This window comes from Ochotona curzoniae, unplaced genomic scaffold (genome assembly GCF_017591425.1).
Source record: "Ochotona curzoniae isolate NIBS_2020 unplaced genomic scaffold, NIBS_Ocur_1.0 contig_2699, whole genome shotgun sequence".
Taxonomy (NCBI): Eukaryota; Metazoa; Chordata; class Mammalia; order Lagomorpha; family Ochotonidae; genus Ochotona; species Ochotona curzoniae.
In genome coordinates, this window is record NW_024465561.1 from 7,353,580 (window position 1) to 7,373,228 (window position 19,649).

The following is a 19,649-nucleotide window of genomic DNA, read 5'->3' on the forward strand; positions in this document are numbered from 1 at the left end:
GGTAAAACTGGGCTGGTCTCTGAAATAGCTCCGACAGTTTGGCTCACTGGTCTGGTTAGCACTAGTTAAGATAAGCTTGGAGTTCTGCCTCTTTGAATAATGAGAAGTGGCTTAGCTGTATCCTCTTTTTTGCCCAAAGACCCTCTGCGACCTTTGAATCCCTTTCCAAATGTTCTTTAAAAGTCTTCTCAAGGGCCCGGCGCGGTGGCGCAGTGGTTAAGGTCCTCGCCTTGCAGGCCCAGGATCCCATATGGGTGCCGGTTCTAATCCCGGCTGTTGTGCTCACTTGAGGAGTGAATGATCGGACGGAAGATCTTCCTCTCTGTCTGTCCTCTCTGTATATCTGCCTTTCCAATAATAAAAAAAAAAAAAGTCTTCTCAAAAAGAGAAAGATCTGAAAGGCGGACAGATGCAGGAAACAGATCTCCATCTCCCATTCACTTCTAGATGTGGAACCCCAGCCAGGAGTGTGGAACTCCACTCAGGTCTCCGTGTGGGTGACAGGGGCCCGGGGCCCAAGCACTCGGGTCATCTCCTGCTGCCCTCACAGGCACATCAGCAGGGAGCTGGGTTGCAAGTGGAACAGCTGGGACTCAGACCTGTACTTGTAGAGGAGGCTGCTGTCACAGGTGATGGCTTGACCCGCGACACCACAACACCAACCCCGTTATGGTGTGACTGTCTCCGCACATGACCAGCGTGCTTCAGTCAAACATTTCTTGGCTTCTGACCTTCATTTAAAAAATGGCAGCCATCAGTTACACTCATTACAGGACATTTTAATATTCACAGATCATTAAAACATATGGCAGCATATCCTTCTTAATTTACTTGTCAGGTTTAAAACAAAATTTACATCTGACTATTGTTTGCAGCTCTTGCCTGTATTTCTGCTGAACTATGTTCTTTTTATTTGCTGAGCTCTTTATTTAGTGGAACATTAAGCTACTGAGTTTAATGTAAATTAAAAATCTTATCTTTGGGCCACCTGGGACACTGCACCACCCCCAATATGGGCATCATCAGTTCGTGTCCTGGCTGTTCCATTTCCAATCCAGCTCCCTGCTATAGCCTGGGAAAGCAAGTGGAATATGACCCAAGTCCTAGGGCCCTGCCAGCCATGCGGGAGACCCAGATGAAGCTCCTGGCTCCTGGCTTTGACCTGTGGCCCAGCCCTGGCCATTTCAGCCATCTGGGGAGTGAACCAGCAGGTGGAAGCTCTCTTGCTCTGTAACTGATTTCAAGTGGATAAATAAATCTTTTACAAATTTATTTTGAAAATACAAAGATGACAGACCACTGTCTTGTGGAATTTAAAAGAGCTTTATTAGTATATAATCTCCATACAATTCAGTACAACAAATTATAAAAGCTCTTTGTAAGATGTTAAAAACACAAAATCAATCCCAACAGCAAAGTTCCCCTCTTGTCTCAAAAGTTCTTGACAAGCACTCTCCCCCAGGCCAGCAGGTTGTCATGGGCAAAGCAAGTTCTAGGAGAAGATTCTCAACACCTTCCCGTTAGTTCCAAGCTCTGAATTAAAGTTTTTAAATTTATTAATTCGGGTCAATTTTGGCCAAAAATGAGCTAAAATGTTAGTCAGAAAAATAAAAAATTGTCAGTTAATGGTGATAAAGACGCAGACCGGATATGCTATCTGCCCGCGCCCACGGCCTCATGTCTACGTACGCGCACACGGCATCTTTTCGAGATGACCAATGGCCTGGATATCACATCTGGAATGGCTGTCGTCTTTGAAAGCCCGCCACAGGATTGGGCTCCTTCAGCCCGAGTGGACTCTGGCAGCCACTGTGGTCAGTGTCACAGCAGGTCACTTACTACAGGAAGATGGTTGAAGGAGGGATGCGCTACCTCAGCTATGACTTCCGCTCTGAAGGGAGGATGGTCTTCTGCGTCAGGACAATAAGTACAGTTCTATTTCTTGTGTCATACCGATGACATTGTTTGGGGTGCTTTCTGATATCTCCCCCGTTGGTTTCGATTTTGTTTACAGTGGCCTGAGAAGATAAATCTAGGGAGCAAAAGTCCTAAGTGTCTTGATCTCGATCCCTCCCTTTCACCAATTTCACGATTTTCCCAATGTCAAATTTCCTTCCAAATTTCCTTCCTTCAAAGTAACTTTTATTAGCTACTCAGTCTTTATCAAATCATACCAAAGCATTTTATTTTACAGATATTGTTCCCTTCAACTTCATATGTCCTAAGTTATTGCAAATGGTCAGCTGAGCCGTGTGTGCCAACAGAAGTGGAGTGTGCATGGGTCAGCCGAGTGTGGGAGGAACGGTGCAGGATGGAGACTTCAGGGATCTGGGGAGTCAGTTAAGAGCACTTCTGTGGGACTCAGAGGTTCTTGCGACTGCTGAGAAGCAAAATCAAGTGGTTTTTCTACAGATAAAAACCAGAGCCCTGTCTGAGTTGAATACCAGGGCCTGTCGGGGGGGCGTGTGCCCCATGGCTCTGCCAGGGCCTGGCAGAGGCTGGTAACCAGGGCCAGGAGGGATGCGCTTGTCCTGTCTTTCCACCTGTGCACTCCGAGGAGGAGGCCATGAAAGACAACGCTGATGAAACATGATTCACTCAAAGATTTGGTCAACAGGAAGCAAACTTCTATTGTACATGGTCACAGTGTCTTGGAAAGAGCTTATGTATGGATTCTGTCTTGCACAGATTTTTTTTTTTGGCACTTTGTATCTTTCACTAAAGACTGAACACTGAATGTTTTGGCAACACGGGTATCTAAACTGTAAAAAAAAAGTCCCCTCGGCCATCAGTGCGCAGAAACCCAAGTGTCTGATCCTTGGATAAGGAGACTGCAAATATCTAAATGCTTCCATTAACACATACAGGAATACTTCAACTAAATGCAAGTGTGTCCCGAAAAGTGAGGATTTTACAAACAAACCACATCATCTAATTGTACTGTACCTTACATGTGCTTGGTCTGAATTAGAGTAAGGCACTCGCTGTACTGACCCGTGCTGTCAGCTACAACAGGCATGCGTCATTACTGGCTTAATGAGCGTCTCAGTACTGATTAGATGTTTTATTATTGTATTATCCTAAACTGCAGTGGTCTCCAACCTTATTAAGGGATACAGGAAATACATAATCTAGAAGGTTTCGGTTTCATAATTTAATAACCCAGTTACTGTCAGCTTTTATTTTAAATGAGTTTTGATAAAAAACTGAGTATCCTTGCTTCCAGCATGACAGTATAAAAATTTTCTGAATGCTCATTAGTGAGTTGTACTGAATATAAAATCATGGGAGTGCAGGATGGATCTATCTTGGTGTCGACACTAATTTACTTCAACACACAACTGCAAGGAGAAACGGTTAAATCATTTCCAACTGGTAAGAAGAGGAGACGGAAGTTAATTTCATTAGCCGTCCTGACTTAATTAAATGGACAACAGGTTTATCCGAAACTTTTACATGTTCCCGTCATTAGAAAGGAGTTATAAAAGCAGTTATCAAAAATTTTTGAGCAGGTCCACACAGTCCTCTTCACTGTTTACGAATGAGCGTGGCGCAGAGGCACTTGGTTACCTTCTAGCAAGGACGGGGGGCAGAGGGGCCCTGCGGGAAGGCTGGAGACCGCGTCAGGCTGCTGAAAATACGGTGTCAGTGAACCGGTTAAGACACGACATTTAAAAAAATACTCAGACTTTGCAAGGATCCAGACTGTAAAAAAAAAAAAATAAATAAATACAAAGGCTAAAAACACAAAGTTTACAAAATTTTGCAAACCTAGTACATTGAAATGAGTAATAAATAAAGCAAAATTGTTTTAGTTGCGGGAGAGGTTGAAGAGCGTCGCTAGGTTTTAAAGGTAACACTGACCGGTTACAGATCCTGCGTGAGCGCACGGCTCCCCGCCCGTGCAGGGCTCACAGTGCGAGCCTGCAGCACTCCCCTGCGCCCAGGAGTAAGACACGGCACAGGTGCTGGATGGCTGTACATGACATCCAGACAGAGCAACGAGACGTTTAAGATCTACGCCAAGACCCAGCGTGATGTGGATTTTGTTGCTGCTGTTAATGTTAAAAACATGACTGAAAAGGATAAAACTTTAAGGTGAAGCAGGACAATAAAAATCTTAATAAAAAGCCACCAGTTGGTCTTCCCTTGTGAGATAATAGTAACTCCGTGAGGCGTCCCTGTGTACAGTGCAGCCATGGCAGGATTCTGTCAACAGAGCCAAAGGCAGCTCAGATCTGGGTCAGACTCGCCGCCCAGTTCTCCTGCGTGCCTCTCCAGACTAGCCACGGAACACACAGTATTTCCTCCAAAAACAATCACGAATTCCTGGTCACCCTCGGGATGCTGTGGACAGAGAAGCTGAAGAACATTAATGGAAGAGACGAGACTTCAGCTTGAAGATGGAAAGGACAAGAGGCAAGACGTCAGCTGCAAGAAGATTCTCCGCGGACGGCGAGCGCCGTGTGACCCCTGGAGGACTCACCCTCACAGCTTGCAGGTACGGGTGGCCTACTCCATGGGAAACGCCGCCGGCTCGGTCTCGCTGTGTCAGAGCAGGACTGGCAGGAATCCGTTACTTCTTTCTGGAGAGCTTGTAAACGTGGAAGGTCTTATTCTGGAACACTCGGGTGAAGTGGGCCTTGTAGGAGGGCAGGTTCCTTTTGATCTCTTCGCAGAAGCGAGGGTGGTCCGCAGGCTTCAAGTCGGGATCGTTGTCTCCCGGGCCATCCATCGTCTGCAACCAAAGCAAACCCAGATCCAGTTTGGGGCGGGTTGGGGTGATAAAGAATGACATGTTTATAGGACATAGATGAAGCAGAACTAGTTCAATCTCGTCTCCCCAGGCATGCTGCACTGGTGACCCCTGTCCATGTCACCGGCTGCCTGGAGAGCCTCTGGCCCGTCCCCGCACCCCTTCGAAGAGCAAAGTTGATTAGAAAACTCGGGGTCCCGCAACAATCCCCCTGACAGCAAAGCCAGCAGCCTGCCCGTCCTCCGAGAGCAGTGCTGTCCTCTGATGACGAGCTGATGCGTGCTGCTAAGCTGAGCAGGCTCCCTACACCTCAGATGGCCATGCAGAGCAACACAGACACATGCCTTTGGTCGCTACAGCTTCTGAATTCAATGACAGGTAAGTACTGGCCATTTTTCCTTGGGCCAAAATCCTGAATCTCAAAATCTGTACAGTCAGGAGTTTTTTCCTTCCCCATCGGGTTCAGGCTAGGTTGCTCATTTTGTCCCATTAACTTACAAATACCCATCGGTTCCACACTAGCACACCTCTATCGGGTGGAGACCGCTTGGAGACCTGGCATAAACACAACAGCTCTTCCCCGTGAGGAGAGAAAGGAGAAAAAACTTGATTTTGTTCTGTTCTGGAGTGCTTGGCTACATAAGCCACCTGAGAGTGAAGCAGAGTGGGTCAGCACCTTGGAGGTGTGGCCCTCCTGTCAGTCACTCAGGCATGACAACTCAGGACCTTGCAACGGGCAGGGTTTGCTTTCAGCTGTGAAATGTTTCAGAATGTAAAAATTTCAGGCAGAGCTGCTCTGTTCAATGTGACTCTGGGAGCCTAGAACTCCCCCATCTTTCTGTGACCCTGTGGGGGTCATCAATCTTCAATAGGAAGAAAGTGGGCAGCTCATCAGGATGGCCAGAGGGAAGAGCTGCCTCCACCGCAGCCAGACAGGTCAGGGCAATGAGGGAGGGACCGAGGGGAAGCTTCAGGAAAGATGTGACAGGAGCCACACTCCAGAAGATGGGCTGAGGGAAGGAAGGTGTGACAAAGAGCCGCAAGTAAGATCGGGCATCCTGAGGACAGCAGAGAGACAGAGAGGCCGCTCCTGCTGCCGCTGCCTGCACTGGCTCCCTGGCCAAGGATGCCATCTTGTCCTGAGGAGGACTGAGGGAAGAGCTTCAGTGAAGAAGTGAGGAGCTCTGCCAGCAGCAGCGATTCCGAAGCCCAGTGAGTGAGGAAAAGGCTTGCAGCCCACTGTTCTGACACCAGGTTCCCTGCCAGGGGATGCGATCCTGCTGGAAAACGGTGAGCAGAGTGTCATGGCCACCACCACCCCTGGGACACGCAGCCGTTAACTACAGCCGTCCTTGCTTTGACTTTAGAGCCAGCAATTAGTTTGCCGCCTCCTGCCCCCGAGCTGCCCATCCTGAGCCACTGCTGAGCAGGTGCTACACAGCTATCTTAGGAGGAAGCAAGCTGTCCCTCAGCTACAGAAGAGCAGGCACTTGTGGATCCTGCACCTGCAGGAGTTCTGGACGCAAGCCGTGGAGCTCCACTTGCCTGCTCTGTGCATTCCAGGGAAGTTCTCCAGGGTGTCTTGGGGCTAGCTGCCAGCAGCAGCCCTTATGCAATCCCTTCTATGTAGCACGGGGTGCTGAGGGGCCAGGGCACAAGCCCTAGCATCCTCTTTGCTCACCTGTAGACACAGGAGCAGTCCCCTCCACACCCAGTGAGTGCTGTTGCTGTAACCCCTAGTACCTGGAACTCACCTGTGCGATGTGGAGAGACCCACCTGCACCCCTCTCCTCCAGTCCACAATCCCATTGTGTGGTCTGGGTAAGGACCCCACTGCTTCCTGAGGCTTCAGGATCGTGACTATCAACTCTGCCTTCCTCAGAGTCAGACACACCCTGCATGACCCGGGGAAGAAGATGCTCGCGTTTCAGATCTCTAGCCCCAACCTGCCTGCAGATCCTCAGCATAACCTGTCCTTACCCTGTGGGACTGGGAGGTGGCCTCACAACACTTCCCAACGCTGGGACTTGAGATCTTGTTACTTACAGGCCCCAACATTAGTCACGCCCACACAGCAGGGCCCAGAGAAGGTCCTGTGCATATCACACAGCCCAAAGGGCCAGGACTAATTTTTTAAGGATTTGTTATTTACTTGAAAGGGTTACACAGGAGCAAGATACACACATACATGCAGATTTTTCATCTCCTGGTTTACTCCCCAAATGGCTGCCATACTGTTCCAGGCCAAGCCAGGAGCCTGGAATTCCACCCAGGTCTTCCATATCCACGACAGAGGAGGTCCATATTTCCAATGCTTTCCTAGGAACATTGGCAGGGAGCTGGATCAGAAGTGGAGTGGCTAAGACTTGAACTGGTGACCATACTGGATGCCTGTGTCACAGGCAGCAGTTTTACAGGAGTACCACAGGCATAAGTGCCACAAGCCCTAGCACTACTCCTGCTTGCCTGGTAGGACAAGGGGACTGGCTTCTCTGTGTCCCACAGCACACAGACATGGTTACAGTCACCAAAACCCTCGTGTGACTAATCCTCAACTTTGTAAGGACTGAATACACACACCCCTTTAGACGCTCACATCCACTTAAAATCACATACTGCCTCCACAAGCTGCTGCAGACCAGACAATGGTAGCCACTGCCAGCACTGCTGACGGCTCACGGCTGGGCCCTCCCAGGACCAAAGACAAACCAATAATCCCGGGCACAGTCCACATTCAAGTGAAACAAACACCTTCAACAGCAAAACCTAGTCCATTATAAAACAGTGCATAGGAAGAAAATCTGTAGGATGGGGCCCCGGCGCGGTGGCACAGTGGTTAAGGTCCTCGCCTTGCACACCCGGGGTCCCATATGGGTGCCGGTTCTAATCCTGGCGGCCCCACTTCCCATCCAGCTCCCTGCCTGTGGTCCGGGAAGGCAGTCGAGGACGGCCCAAAGCTTTGGGACCCTGCACCCATGTGGGAGACCCGGAGGAGGCTCCTGGCTTCAGACTGGCTCAGCTCCAGCCGTTGCGGCTGCCTGGGGAGTGAATCATGGGACGGAAGATCTTCTCTGTCTCTCCTCTCTGTATATCTGCCTTTCCAATAAAAATAAAATCTTAAAAAAAAAACGAATCTGCAGGAAGCTGGGAAACTATCGGTATAAAATCATAACCAAATGTAATCGTGTGAGAAAGCTAGGAATTCAGTGGCAATGGGAAAGCACGAGCGCAGGAACTCCCTTGCGGGAACACTGGGGAGCCGCACTGGTGTGAGACCATATGAGCTCCTGGGACCAGGGCAAAGGCCCTGCAGCAGATGGAACTCGGCTTGGTAAATGTAAAAGCATTCTGAAGTACAGTGCTCAAGTGCCGAGAGAGGAATTCTGCAGAGGAAAGGGAAAGGGAAAACCCGATGCCTAATAGAATTCTTGCAGAAATGAAGTATGAGGATGTCTGCGTCACTTAGGATTTAAGTGGGAACTCTGCCGAGCCGGAGCTTCCCTGGCCGGCCAGAGATCGTGCTCACGTGTCCATTGGCGATGTCCAGCAGGTCCCGCAGCCGGCAGCCCCGGCGGTGCCTTCGCTCGTAGCAGATGCTGTCTTCCAGGATCACGTAATCTGTGCCGAAAGACCTCAGGAGGGCATGCACTTCCTCTGGAGACCTTTTTGCGTATATCTGGTAAACCTGCAAAATAAGGAGAAAACAGAGTAAAATACATGTCAATAGCTATGATCTGAGGAACCTCCCACAGCGGGCTGAATGGAAGAGCCAAACACACAGGTGTCCTCCCTCCTGGCCCAGGCCACTCTCCCTCCTCTGCATTCCTGAAACATGCCTGGACACAGTGATTATTAACCCTGCAAAGATTGTGAGAAGTGCCAAATGCATCTAATATAGAATCCGTTATTTTGAGTTATATTCTCTAGTAGACCAGTTCTGAGAATGCTTCCCCAAGAGGGTGCGCGGCTGAGGGCTGGGGATTAGGCCCAGCAGCTAGGCCACTGGTTGGGACCCCTGCCTCCCTAGTTGGAGTGCCTGGGTTCCAACTTCGCACTGGTGCATACACTGGGATGCAGCATGTGATGTGGTTGGGTTCCTGCTACCGAGACGGGAAACCTGAACTGCATTCCTGGCCTCCGGGCTCTGATCACACCACATTCCCAGTCATTGGTGGAAACAAACCAGAAAATGGCAAATCTCTGTCATTCCACCTTTCAAATAAAAAATAAAATCTTGTGTGTTTTTTGTGCGGTTTGTGGGGAGCATGGTTGTCAGCATGGCCACGTGAGAGCCTGTGCGACCTTGAAGAGGTGAGGCAGTGGGAGCTGGCCAGTCCCTGGGGCCCTCAGAAGGGAGCACCAGTCTCCTGGAGTGAATTTTTGCCAGCACAGGAAGTTGTAAGTGCCTCAGTCTGACCCAGGTCTCTTGCTGCCTTCCTGTGTCGAGTACAGACTCCTCTGAGGTGTTCCTCGCCATCTGCCATGGGTCCTGGGCCACAGCCATGCTATTCGGACTATTAGCCTCTAAACTTCTTTGCTTTAAAACAAAATTAGCTCTCAGGGATTTAGTTATGGCAATAAAAAAAAAAAAAACCACACTAACACATTATGACTTTTGCTATTAAAAAAAGAATACAAAAGAATAAAAAAGGAGTGTGTATGTGTGTGTGTATAAAACACCTGTTTAACAATACTCAAAAAAACTCAGAACGTTGTTTGTATCTTGAGAGGAAAACCGGTAGCTGGAATGTGGAAGTGGGAAGGAGGGACTTTGCACTGATTCCCTTTGGAATGTCCTGAATTTTAAGCATGGCTGTATTCTCTCTTTTTTTTTTTCTTTTCTTTTTTTAAAAAAGCAGCAAAGGATGGCCCAAAGCCTTGGGACCCTGCACCCACATGGGAGACCCAGAAGAATCTCCTGGCTCTGCGCTTTGGATCAGCTCAGCTCTACGCACTGCAGCCATTTGAAGAGTGAACCAGCAGATGGAAGATTTTTCTCTCTGTCTCTCCCTCTCTCTGTAGGTCTGCCTTTCCAATGAAAATATATATTTTTAAAAGACCAACAAAATTTAAAAAAAAAAAAGATTTCTCTTTGAAAGGTAGAATGACTGAGAAAGGAAAAGACAGAGCTATCTTTCATCTGCTGGTTCACTCTCCACTTGGGACGGGCCAGTCCAAGTCAGGAGCCAGGAACTCCTTCTGGGATGCTGGCATCCCCAAATGCCACTACAGCACAATGCCCACTCCTGAATTATCCATGTAAAACAACGGCACTCATTAGAAACGGTCTATTAACAATGTGACCAGTATGGTCTGAATCCTTTCCTTCCCTCTTTCGTCAACTCTGACAGCTTGGTTCTAAAATGCTTTCTTGTGTCCATCTCAGGACATCGGTCCTCTGGTGTTTCCTCCAAGTGACAAGAAACTGTAGCCTAAGCAACAAACCCCAGAATTAGAGGACGCAGATGCTGCGCACTGAGGGTCAGCACGACGCTTCGTCTTTGCCAAGCACAGGCTGCTCTGCAGGAAGTGGGAAAAGGTGCCTGGGCTCTCACCGCTTTGGTCCGCTCTCTCAGGCTGTTGTCCTCGTAGTGTGGGTGGTTGGTTAAGGTCCGTCCTGTGCACAGCTTCACTCCAGCCAGCAACTGCATGCTTCCGGCAAATACAGCCTTTCTTGGGGTATTAGACCTAAAGGATTTTAGAGTCTGAATTAACTCTACTCCTAAGGTTTCTTCAAAGACATGAAAAAAAAATCTTTCTTACTCTCAAGAATTACTCAGTCACATTAGGGAGTGGTGACAGCTTACAAACAAAACAGGAGGTTGCTTGAGTCCCGATTTGCACTCAAACTACTTTACAAAAACTTTCTGTGACTGCTTCCCACTGGTCCCCAGAGCAGCTGTTGGGATACCTCTATGGTGCTGGCGTCATGGGTCTGCTTCCCCACTGAGGCCTTCTTCTGCATGAGTCTTGCGGCCCTAAGCCTCGGGTTCCCAGCTGAGCCCACTACCCACTGCCGCTACTGTCCGAAAGAGCTCAAAGCCTGCTGCTGCTTTTCTGTACTGGACTTGAATAAATGGCTACCTAGAGTAAAACACGGCAAACGAGCCAAGAAGTGCAGGGGATCATGAGTTGAATTCCAGGGGTTTTGTTTGGGTCAGAATCCCATAGACATCACTATAAATGACTGTGAAGAAAAACAGAACCAGAAAAAAAAATAGAAGCCACTGCCATAGTGAGTGTTTTTCTACTGAGTATGGAGACAGACACACAGTATTTCTGATGTGTACACATGGTATTCCATACATGTCTTTGCTTTGGTCCTGATCATCAAAGCCTGTATCGTGTCGTTTAAGGCATGTAGGGCCCCCTAATGTCAAAGCACAACCTCACTTTCCAATTCTCCCAGGCCAGGAGTCTCTACCGCTGACTGGGGTGTGGTGGGCGGCGAGGGAAGACTCCAGGAACGCAGTCAACGCTGCCGGCCTTTCCCTGCACTGGGGGTGTGGTGAGCTGGGCAAACCCCAGGCACTGGCTTCATTCTTTTCTGGAGTCACAGACCGAGGAGGTGTTATCTCAAGGGTGGAGAAAACAACAGCTGTTCTAGTACTTCTTTCAACACGGATTCCCTTTCTAGACCGACTAGTAACACTGTAGGACAGTTTTACCCTTGGGGTGGGAACGGGAACTGAGTGAAAACTGTAGAGACAGGACTGAAGAGTCTGAGCGAGATCTTCCAAGTTCATTGCCCTCTGCAGACAAAGCTGCGGCCAGCTGCTCCTCAATGCTTGCGGAGAGCGGGGCAGGAGGGGTGCTCTGGTGCTGAGGTTTCTGAGAGACGCCTCCCCACCAGGAGGTCTGTTCATTCCAGCTGAATGCTAAGACCACAGTGGGAATGCCTTCAACAGAGGCAGTCTAAAGTCATGACATTCACAAAGAATTCACTTTTGGAAAATCCAGAATTCTATTCTTACAGTGACACCTTCATCTCCTCATGTTCCATTATTTGTTTGGGAGAAGGCAGGTGAGTGGAATGAGTGCGAGCAGTCTGCACGTTCCCTTACCCAGGCCGGCTGGGATGTGGGTGCAGCAGAGGGAACTTCCTGCCTGAGTGTGGCCGCATGTGTCGGGCTCTGACACTTGGGTGTGGGGGGACAAAAAGTACACACCTTTGCCCTGTCCCTCTCCTACCATCACCTTACTGCAAGTCTGACATTTGTCCCACAGGGTCAGAATAGAGCAGGCTTTCCAGGGAAACATACTGACGGTAAATGGAGCTCCTTAGTGAAATATTGTTCAGAAATTCAGTTAATTCAAAGAAAGCTAAGTGCTTATTCTGGACCTTTATATTCTCATCATTTCCAGTGTACCACAACTGCTACAGAGTATTAAATAGGAACAAGCAGGAATTCTCAGCTGGCATCCAGCATTCTGCTGTAAGAAGCCATACAATGACAATCACATGTTAGTGCCAAGAAGTGACTGTCTTTGGGTCCTCTGAACTGGACAGATTTAGAAGGGCAGAAAAAGAACAAGTGTGGTTCCCAGGTCTGGCAGTGCCTGAGGCAGAAGCAAGAGCTCACAGGGCACACCATGTTGGCTCCTGAAGCATGATGGCCTGAAGGTGCCAAGCCGCTTTTCCCACGGGAGAGACACAGCTAGCAGCTGGGCGTCCAACATCCGGCCTCCGCACTAGCCTGTCTTGGCACTGCTGGGATCGGCATCAGGATGCCCAGAGCTGTCCACAGTATGCATTCCACACGGATGGCAGTGGCAGCTGATCGAGACCCAGCCAAGGACAGCGGACGTTGTCTGCGTCCTGGGCTGTAAGTGTAGCACGCAGCTGAACTGCAATGTCCACAAGGGTGTCAATGGGAGAGGGACTACTGACAGACGACTATGCTGGGTGGGCTAGGCTGGGATGAAAACTTGTATTCGGCAAGCTTACTGGTAAACAGTACCAGATTCAGCACGTGTTAAATGCAAACCCTGCCAAATAAGCCACTAATGTTATGGGTGTTTGCCACAGACCTTTAGCTGTGCTGGCATTGAGGTGAGACCTGAGTAGTGCCCACCTCTAACCCCTGGCAGGTCTCAGAACAGCAGTGGACCAAAAGCAGGCAGTGGGAGAGCATGAAGAAAGGGAAAACTAGAATTTGTGTGGGTGTATGCTCTCTGCAGTGTGTTGGAAAGTCTAAAAAACATATAGCCAACTTGTTGAAAGTGTGCATGCAATAATCCTTTGGACAGTTAACCTACTCTTTCTGAGACCCTGGCTTTACTTAAAGTAATCCAAATCCAGTTTCCAAACATCTGTCAGATGAGTCAGAAATACTACTTTGAAAACTGGCTTTCCCAGGATCGCAGAGATGACACTGATTCTGTTGGGCCTGTTTTTATATGCTGGCCTCATGGTGCATCTGGAACATGACATTGCTACTTTAAATATTTAAACTTTACAGTGAAGCAAATGCAAAAGTAGAGACCACAAGCAAAGTAGAACAAGAGGAAAAATAGTCACACTTTTTTTCCCCAAACTTGGAGAAACCTGCATTTACTGCATTTTGTATTGTGTGTGGTCAAAGGAGCAGACAGAGGGACAAGGCAGTCTCAGTCCTGAGGTACAAATGGGCACCAGGCATCCCTCCGCCACAGGCTGTGCTCTGCCTCTGGAGCAGCTAACGTGCTTTTAACCACTGAGTGACGCTTCTCTGTTATGGGAAAACAAAGCAATTTTTACAAATGCTTCAACAAATGACGTATGAAATGAAAGGATAATTTGTTTTTATAGCTCTCTGCCAAGCTCCATAGCAGGCTGCCCAACCTGCAAACAATTCATTCTGTAGAAAATGTCACTAAATGATGACATGGACTCACAGGTCAAATGGATCTACATTATTTAATTTAAATGTCATTCTAGGAAGACCTGATGGCATTTTGGACAAATAATCCCATTTATTTCTGAAGCTCTAAACTTCAACATGTTAATTACTGTTGAACTAATGGGTAAACTGAGCATTATAATGTTAGGTGTGAACAGTTGCTCTATCTACACTTCAAAAATTGATACAATTACACAAGTGCTACAAAATGATTCATTAAATATCAAAGAGGCTTGCAGACACTTAAGGTTTGAACCAGGCTGACGTCATGTTTTAACTACAAAGTGTTTCTGCCTTGACTGAAAAGTGTAAAAGAAATCTGGTACACAGCCTTTCAGTCCCACCGAAGAAACTGCCTGTGCGCCCTTGCTCCTGTACAGAGGCCATCTGCACAAGCTCCAGAAATCAAGCAGGTGCAAGTCAGATCGACCAGGGGAGCCAGGGCTGAACCAGGGCCGGTAGCGCACTTGGCTTTGTAGAATGAGGATGCTGCCTAATCACACAAAATCTGTCACCATGCTGCCTGGCCGGATCCCACACAGCAGGGTATCAAGCTGTGTATCCCCACCAAGAAGGTAGCTGGGAGCACGGGCAAGAGGCTCGTGGCCCCGCAGCATGCTGGGGGAGGCAGGCAGCCAGGTGAGCCTGTGGCTGCGGTGCAGGAGGCACAGCCTTCTGGGTTCCTGCTTCTCACAGAAGCGTGGCCAGAGCGATCATATCCTGGGGACTCACCTTCAGCAAAAATATCCTTGGCAGATTAAAATGCTTTTAATTACAGAATCAAAAATATCCTTCTAAAAAAGGAGATATTTAATTCTTGAATATCTGTGCTTTTATATTTAAATCTCCTTGCTTTTAAGCAATGATGGAGGAGTAGAAGACAGACTATTTCCCTATGACTAAAAATCAAATTCGCCCCCCAAATTTTTCCACTAAACGTGTTAAGCGTCTAAAAAAAATCTGCAAGTGGAGTTGAGAGTAAGCACACGAAGAGAATGAAGCCAGTAGCACTGCGAGGAGGTTTGCTGTTTACACTGATGGAGACGCATTGCTTGCCTTCAAGGTTCCATTCTTAAGGCAGTGCCCTAACACCTGCAGCCCAGGACCAAGCACACAGATCAAGCACAGGACTTCAGAAGTTACCTAGCTTCAGACAACAAGGCTTCAACATCATCAAGAAATCCAGACTCCTCAGCTGTAACTGCTCTCATGATGTCATCCTAGTACGGTGCTCTGGACCTGTCTTGGAGGTACTAGCCTACTGACGATCATACTGGGCCCATGACGGGGTTGAGGCTACAGCATCCTTCAACCTGTCCTGATGGCAGAGAGATGCCCTCAGCGACCACGGAGAAGCCCAGTGTCTCTGCAGTATGTGTGCATGTTGTTTGCTCCAGGGTCAAGTCCTCGAAGCAGAGAGGACAGGTAAGCTCCTTGCAGCACCTCACGCCAGTCGTTACTACTACTCTGAGTAGTGCTGCATCCTGACCACGGCCCCCACAGAGGCCAACGTGACTGCACTGACAGAGGACGGTCATCTGAGAACATCCACTTTGATGTCCAGCCTGGGGCCCCCAGGAGTCTGACTGCTCCATCCTTCTAGTAGCACAGGCACTATGTGACCAGTCGACACAGCAGCACAATGTACACTAGCGAAGACATGGAAACAACCCAGATGTCAGTCGGAAGAGGAGTGGATGAAGAAATTGCTACATCTGCTCACTGGAATACCACTCAACCATTTACAATTCTACCATTTGCAATAGAATGGGCCCAACTAGATACCATTATGCTCAGTGAAATAAACCAGATCAAAAGGACCAATAGCATATGTTCTCCCCGATGTAAGGCAAGCTGCATACAAAATACAAGATCAAAAGATATATCAACATGCATGGACAGTCATGTAGAGCAACTGTGTAACAGAGACTATCATATTGAGATGTGAAAACACAATGCAGTGTGCATGTCTACTTCTAAATCAAAAATGGACTCCTAATGAAACTGCTAAATATATCCTGACAATAGGATGCTGGACTCTGTGACTGTCTATACCTACAATGTCAGGATACAGTTAAATAGCAGAATGATGGACTTACGTCAGTTTTTGAAGAACTTTTCTATTTTAATAATATAGGAAAATCAGCAGGGGGATGAGAACTGGGGAGGGGAAGGAATCCTGGAGCCTATGGCACTGTATCATAAAAACAAACCAACAAATCAGGACAGGATAAGAAAAGTTAAAGTACATTCAGTTGTGCTTAGCACAGAGCCTAGATCTGAGCTGCTTTAATTGTTGATTTAAACAAACACTCTGTGTCTAAATAGACCCTCTTTTGGCACAGATTCATCATCACTTAGTTTATTTCGCAAACATGCCTGGCAGCTATTTTTGCAAAAAAATGACAATTTAGATATGAAGACTTTTAGGGGAAAACAGGCAAGACTGGATTGTAACGGAAGCAAACGTGGGTGACACTGGGAATCCTTCAGCTTCTGAGAATTAAGTCAAGAGAGTATGTCTAAGAGGCATTAGCCGGAGGGAGCTGCTGGTCAAGGAGCAGTGGGGGCTGGCGGTCCTGTCCCAGATCACTGGCCTACACACTGCCTTTTCCACACAGCCTTTCACAGCCAAAAAACATCACTCTTGGTACTTCCCCGAGTACAACGGCACAGAGGCAGAGAGCACAGCCGGCCCGGCAGAGCCAAGGACAAACTCAGACTCTGCTAGAATCCCCTTCTGACTACTGTGCAGAACTCCAAGGCTGGGAAGTGGACATGCAAGTGGGCACAGTGCCAATCTTGGTGGATCTGGAATCCCAGTCACTCGCATCATATTAAAAGAAAAAATCAGAAAATATAAGCCTCACCCACAGGGCACTTGTCAGAAACTTCCAGTCAACTATGGTTAGTGCAAAAGTAATTAGCTTTCCTTTACTACAAACAACATTCCTATACACAATAAATACTGAAGGAATTATTTACTCTATATAATCATTTACCATGATTTAAAAATAAAAACAAAAAGCATGGCTTAGCAACTCCCAGTGCTAGAAATATGTGAAAAATTATTATTGTATCCTGTCCAACCAGGTCCAACATTGGGACCAGAGCCACATATATATTTTAGACATAAATCTCTATAAAATCCATGTATTGTACTCAAGAGACCAACGCTATCAAACATTTACCATCTCTTACCACACAAGCAGTGCTAAACTGTACTGGTTAGTAAACATTAGTCATGACAAAGTGCCAATACGGCCACTAAAATTCTAAGCAATGGAGACAATGCAGCCAATGTTTTTTTGAGTATGTTGCCTAAGATTTGTAACATCTATTTATATATGACTAATTATACGGCTGCTGTGGGCTGTAAAGCAGGAAAATACAGTCATGCCGGGCATGGGAGGGCTGCTTTTGGGTAGAAAAGCTAATTTTTTTTTTTGCTGGCAGGAGGCAGGTTCCACAAAGCTTTGGAACACGTGACTCTCATTCCAATGCTGAATGCTGAGGCAGAGCAAGAGTGCAGGCAAAGTAAGAGCCGATGCAGTGCGACCGAGCGACAAAGCTCTGAGTGTCTGTTTTTCAAATTGTCTAGGTTTAAGTGTGGGCAACATGATTAGTTAAACTGAAATCTGCACTCAGCTCTCTTGCTTCCAGTTAACTGGGTTTCAAGTGTAATTTTTAAATAATCAACAGGAAGAGAATATCTTCCGGTGTCAACATGAACAGATAATGTGAGTGGCATTAAAAAGAAAACAGTGGTAAAACCAGGAGAGAATGAGGGACTTTAGTTCACGTCCAGTTCTGTTTGAAATCTACTCCCTGATCCTACTTTGCTCTCTAAAGGAGTATTTCCTTCAAGAGATACCATCAGAAAGAATATGTCTGGAATAGAAAGTATACAGTTTTAAAGAAGAGTCCGATAAAAATGTTTTACATTTAGGTAAAAACAAACCAAAACCAAAAACCCCGAAAACAAACATGGTCTATAGTGACTCTTAAAAGGCACTTAAAATTTTAAAGGTTAAAAAAAAATCCTCTTACTTAATCCAGTTCATCAGCTCCACTGTATCTGGGTCATAGAATTCCCTCAACTCGGACAGCTCATCCATCATTCCTGGCCAGAACTGAAATTAAACACAAAAAACAAAAACAAAATCCACCCCTATACCCACAACTACCACTAAGAGTAAATTGAGAAAAAAAAAAAGGCAAGGTGGGAGGGACAACAAAATTGTATTTAAATTACAGACTAAATAAATATGACAACTAGAATGTAAGACGACTTCATCTCTGTGTCAGCTCTCTTAGCACAAATGAGCTGGAAGTGCGAGGGAAGGGCCTAACCTTGTGCGGAGCCAATCAGGACTAGAGGTGTTTGTCAACTTTTAAAAACGAGATTTTACTCTGGTAAAAGTTCTGTTGTAGGGGGTGTTAGTAATCTAGTACAACACGAGTGCGATTTGACGAGTACCAACCACTGGAAAGCTAACGGTACGTGATTAACATGCCATGCACCTCTGGACGCAGAAGGCACCCTGTGGGAGACGGTACTGGGTACAGAATCTCATTCCATCCTCAGGCAGCAGGGCCACGGGAGCGGGTTTCTCACTTCATGAGTGAGGCAGACTCAGTGATGTCACTTAACTGTGAGCTGGATCCGACTTTAAATCCAGTTCCCTTTTCAATCCATAATGTCATGATCAGACTTTATTAAATCAAGTGATTTGGAGTGCATGAATACAGCTGGTCACCTGAGAGTAGGACTCTCAGTGGGTATCTGTGCTCTGACAGCTGTGTTCACACTCCTGTTACATCCTGGTCGCTAAGTTACCTAATACCACGAGAGCCAATGGAAAAACTACACTCTGAATCTGCCACTCAGCCAATGTAACTTAAGTCCATCTAATCCCACAATTAATTCTTGATTATTCTATCAAATGGCAATTGGTTTGCGCATTTAGCTACTTCCTAAGGTTGACTGTGGGATTCATTGCACACATTGGCATAGAAGACTGATGGCAGTATACCCACTCTTCAATTGTGCTGAAATCCAGTCATTTCTCTAATGAACCACTAGGCAGAACCAAAGTAACCAGGGACTGGGTTATGGCTGGGCTTTGGCCTAGTAACGTGTTCCCTCATGTTTGGCCAATTTTACTGCTATTTCACTTCTTGTTTCCTGGGCACGTGAATCAGAAAAATTGCTGGTGATGGGATCAAGCGATGGCCCTTTCGGTTCCAGCTTTTGGAAGAGATGAAATAAAAATTTCAGATTAGATGATAGCTTTGTAAGATTTCAATAATCCATTCTCCCTATGATTTTGAAAATCAACAAAGCATCAACAAGACGCTCTGAAATTTTTAGTAGAAAACATTTGAAATCTGTCGTTTCCATGAATACTATATATTTTTCCAGTTTGAAAATTAGTGGCATTAATTCTGACAATGTTAAAATCTATTAAGAACATTGTGGCAATCCCTATAAACAAAAGTAAGTGCTGGATTAACTAAATGCCATTTTTAAGGAATCAGTAGTATATGTGGGATTTTAGCAGCCCAAATAAGTTAATCAAGGCCAGAATAATAATTTTGTTAAACCCTTGACTCCAGAGGGGAGACCTGCACATGCTTTCCTTTTTAATAGGATTACCCCAAAGAGAGATACAGCAAAGCTGGTATTATGAACAAGAAACTGAAAAGCGCTCATTATGACTGCTAGGTAAGACTCAAATCAGGATTTGAAATAAATTCACCTGACTTGCACATCGATAACTGGAAAATAGACTTGGTTTCAAAGAAACCCTTCATACACATGACGCCATGTTTTCTGATTTTATTTCACTAGTTTTGAGGAGATGAGGGACTTACACCGTGCAAGAGCTGCAGGTGTCAGCGTCTCTTGGAGCCCCGTAATTGCACCAAGGAAGGGATGAGGCTCTTGGGAAGTTTCTTCAAAAGTTTCCTTAGAACACGAATTCCCCCACTTGGGGAAAATTTGCAAG

General features: G+C 46.8%; 1 protein-coding gene across 3 annotated transcripts in view; it reads right to left on the minus strand.

Moving 5' to 3' along the window:
* Positions 1-1,307: 1,307 nt before the first annotated feature.
* DPY19L3 (dpy-19 like C-mannosyltransferase 3) overlaps positions 1,308-19,649 on the minus strand; it is a 75,416-nt gene continuing 57,074 nt past the window's right edge. For all 3 annotated transcript variants that reach the window (XM_040976490.1, XM_040976489.1, XM_040976491.1), the window contains 4 exons: positions 17,689-17,771; positions 10,312-10,444; positions 8,283-8,441; positions 1,308-4,738 (listed from right to left, as the gene is read on the minus strand). In XM_040976490.1, the coding sequence (XP_040832424.1) occupies positions 4,577-4,738; positions 8,283-8,441; positions 10,312-10,444; positions 17,689-17,771 (537 nt within the window). In that variant the 3' untranslated portion in view covers positions 1,308-4,576. The remainder of the gene's footprint in view (positions 4,739-8,282; positions 8,442-10,311; positions 10,445-17,688; positions 17,772-19,649) is intronic.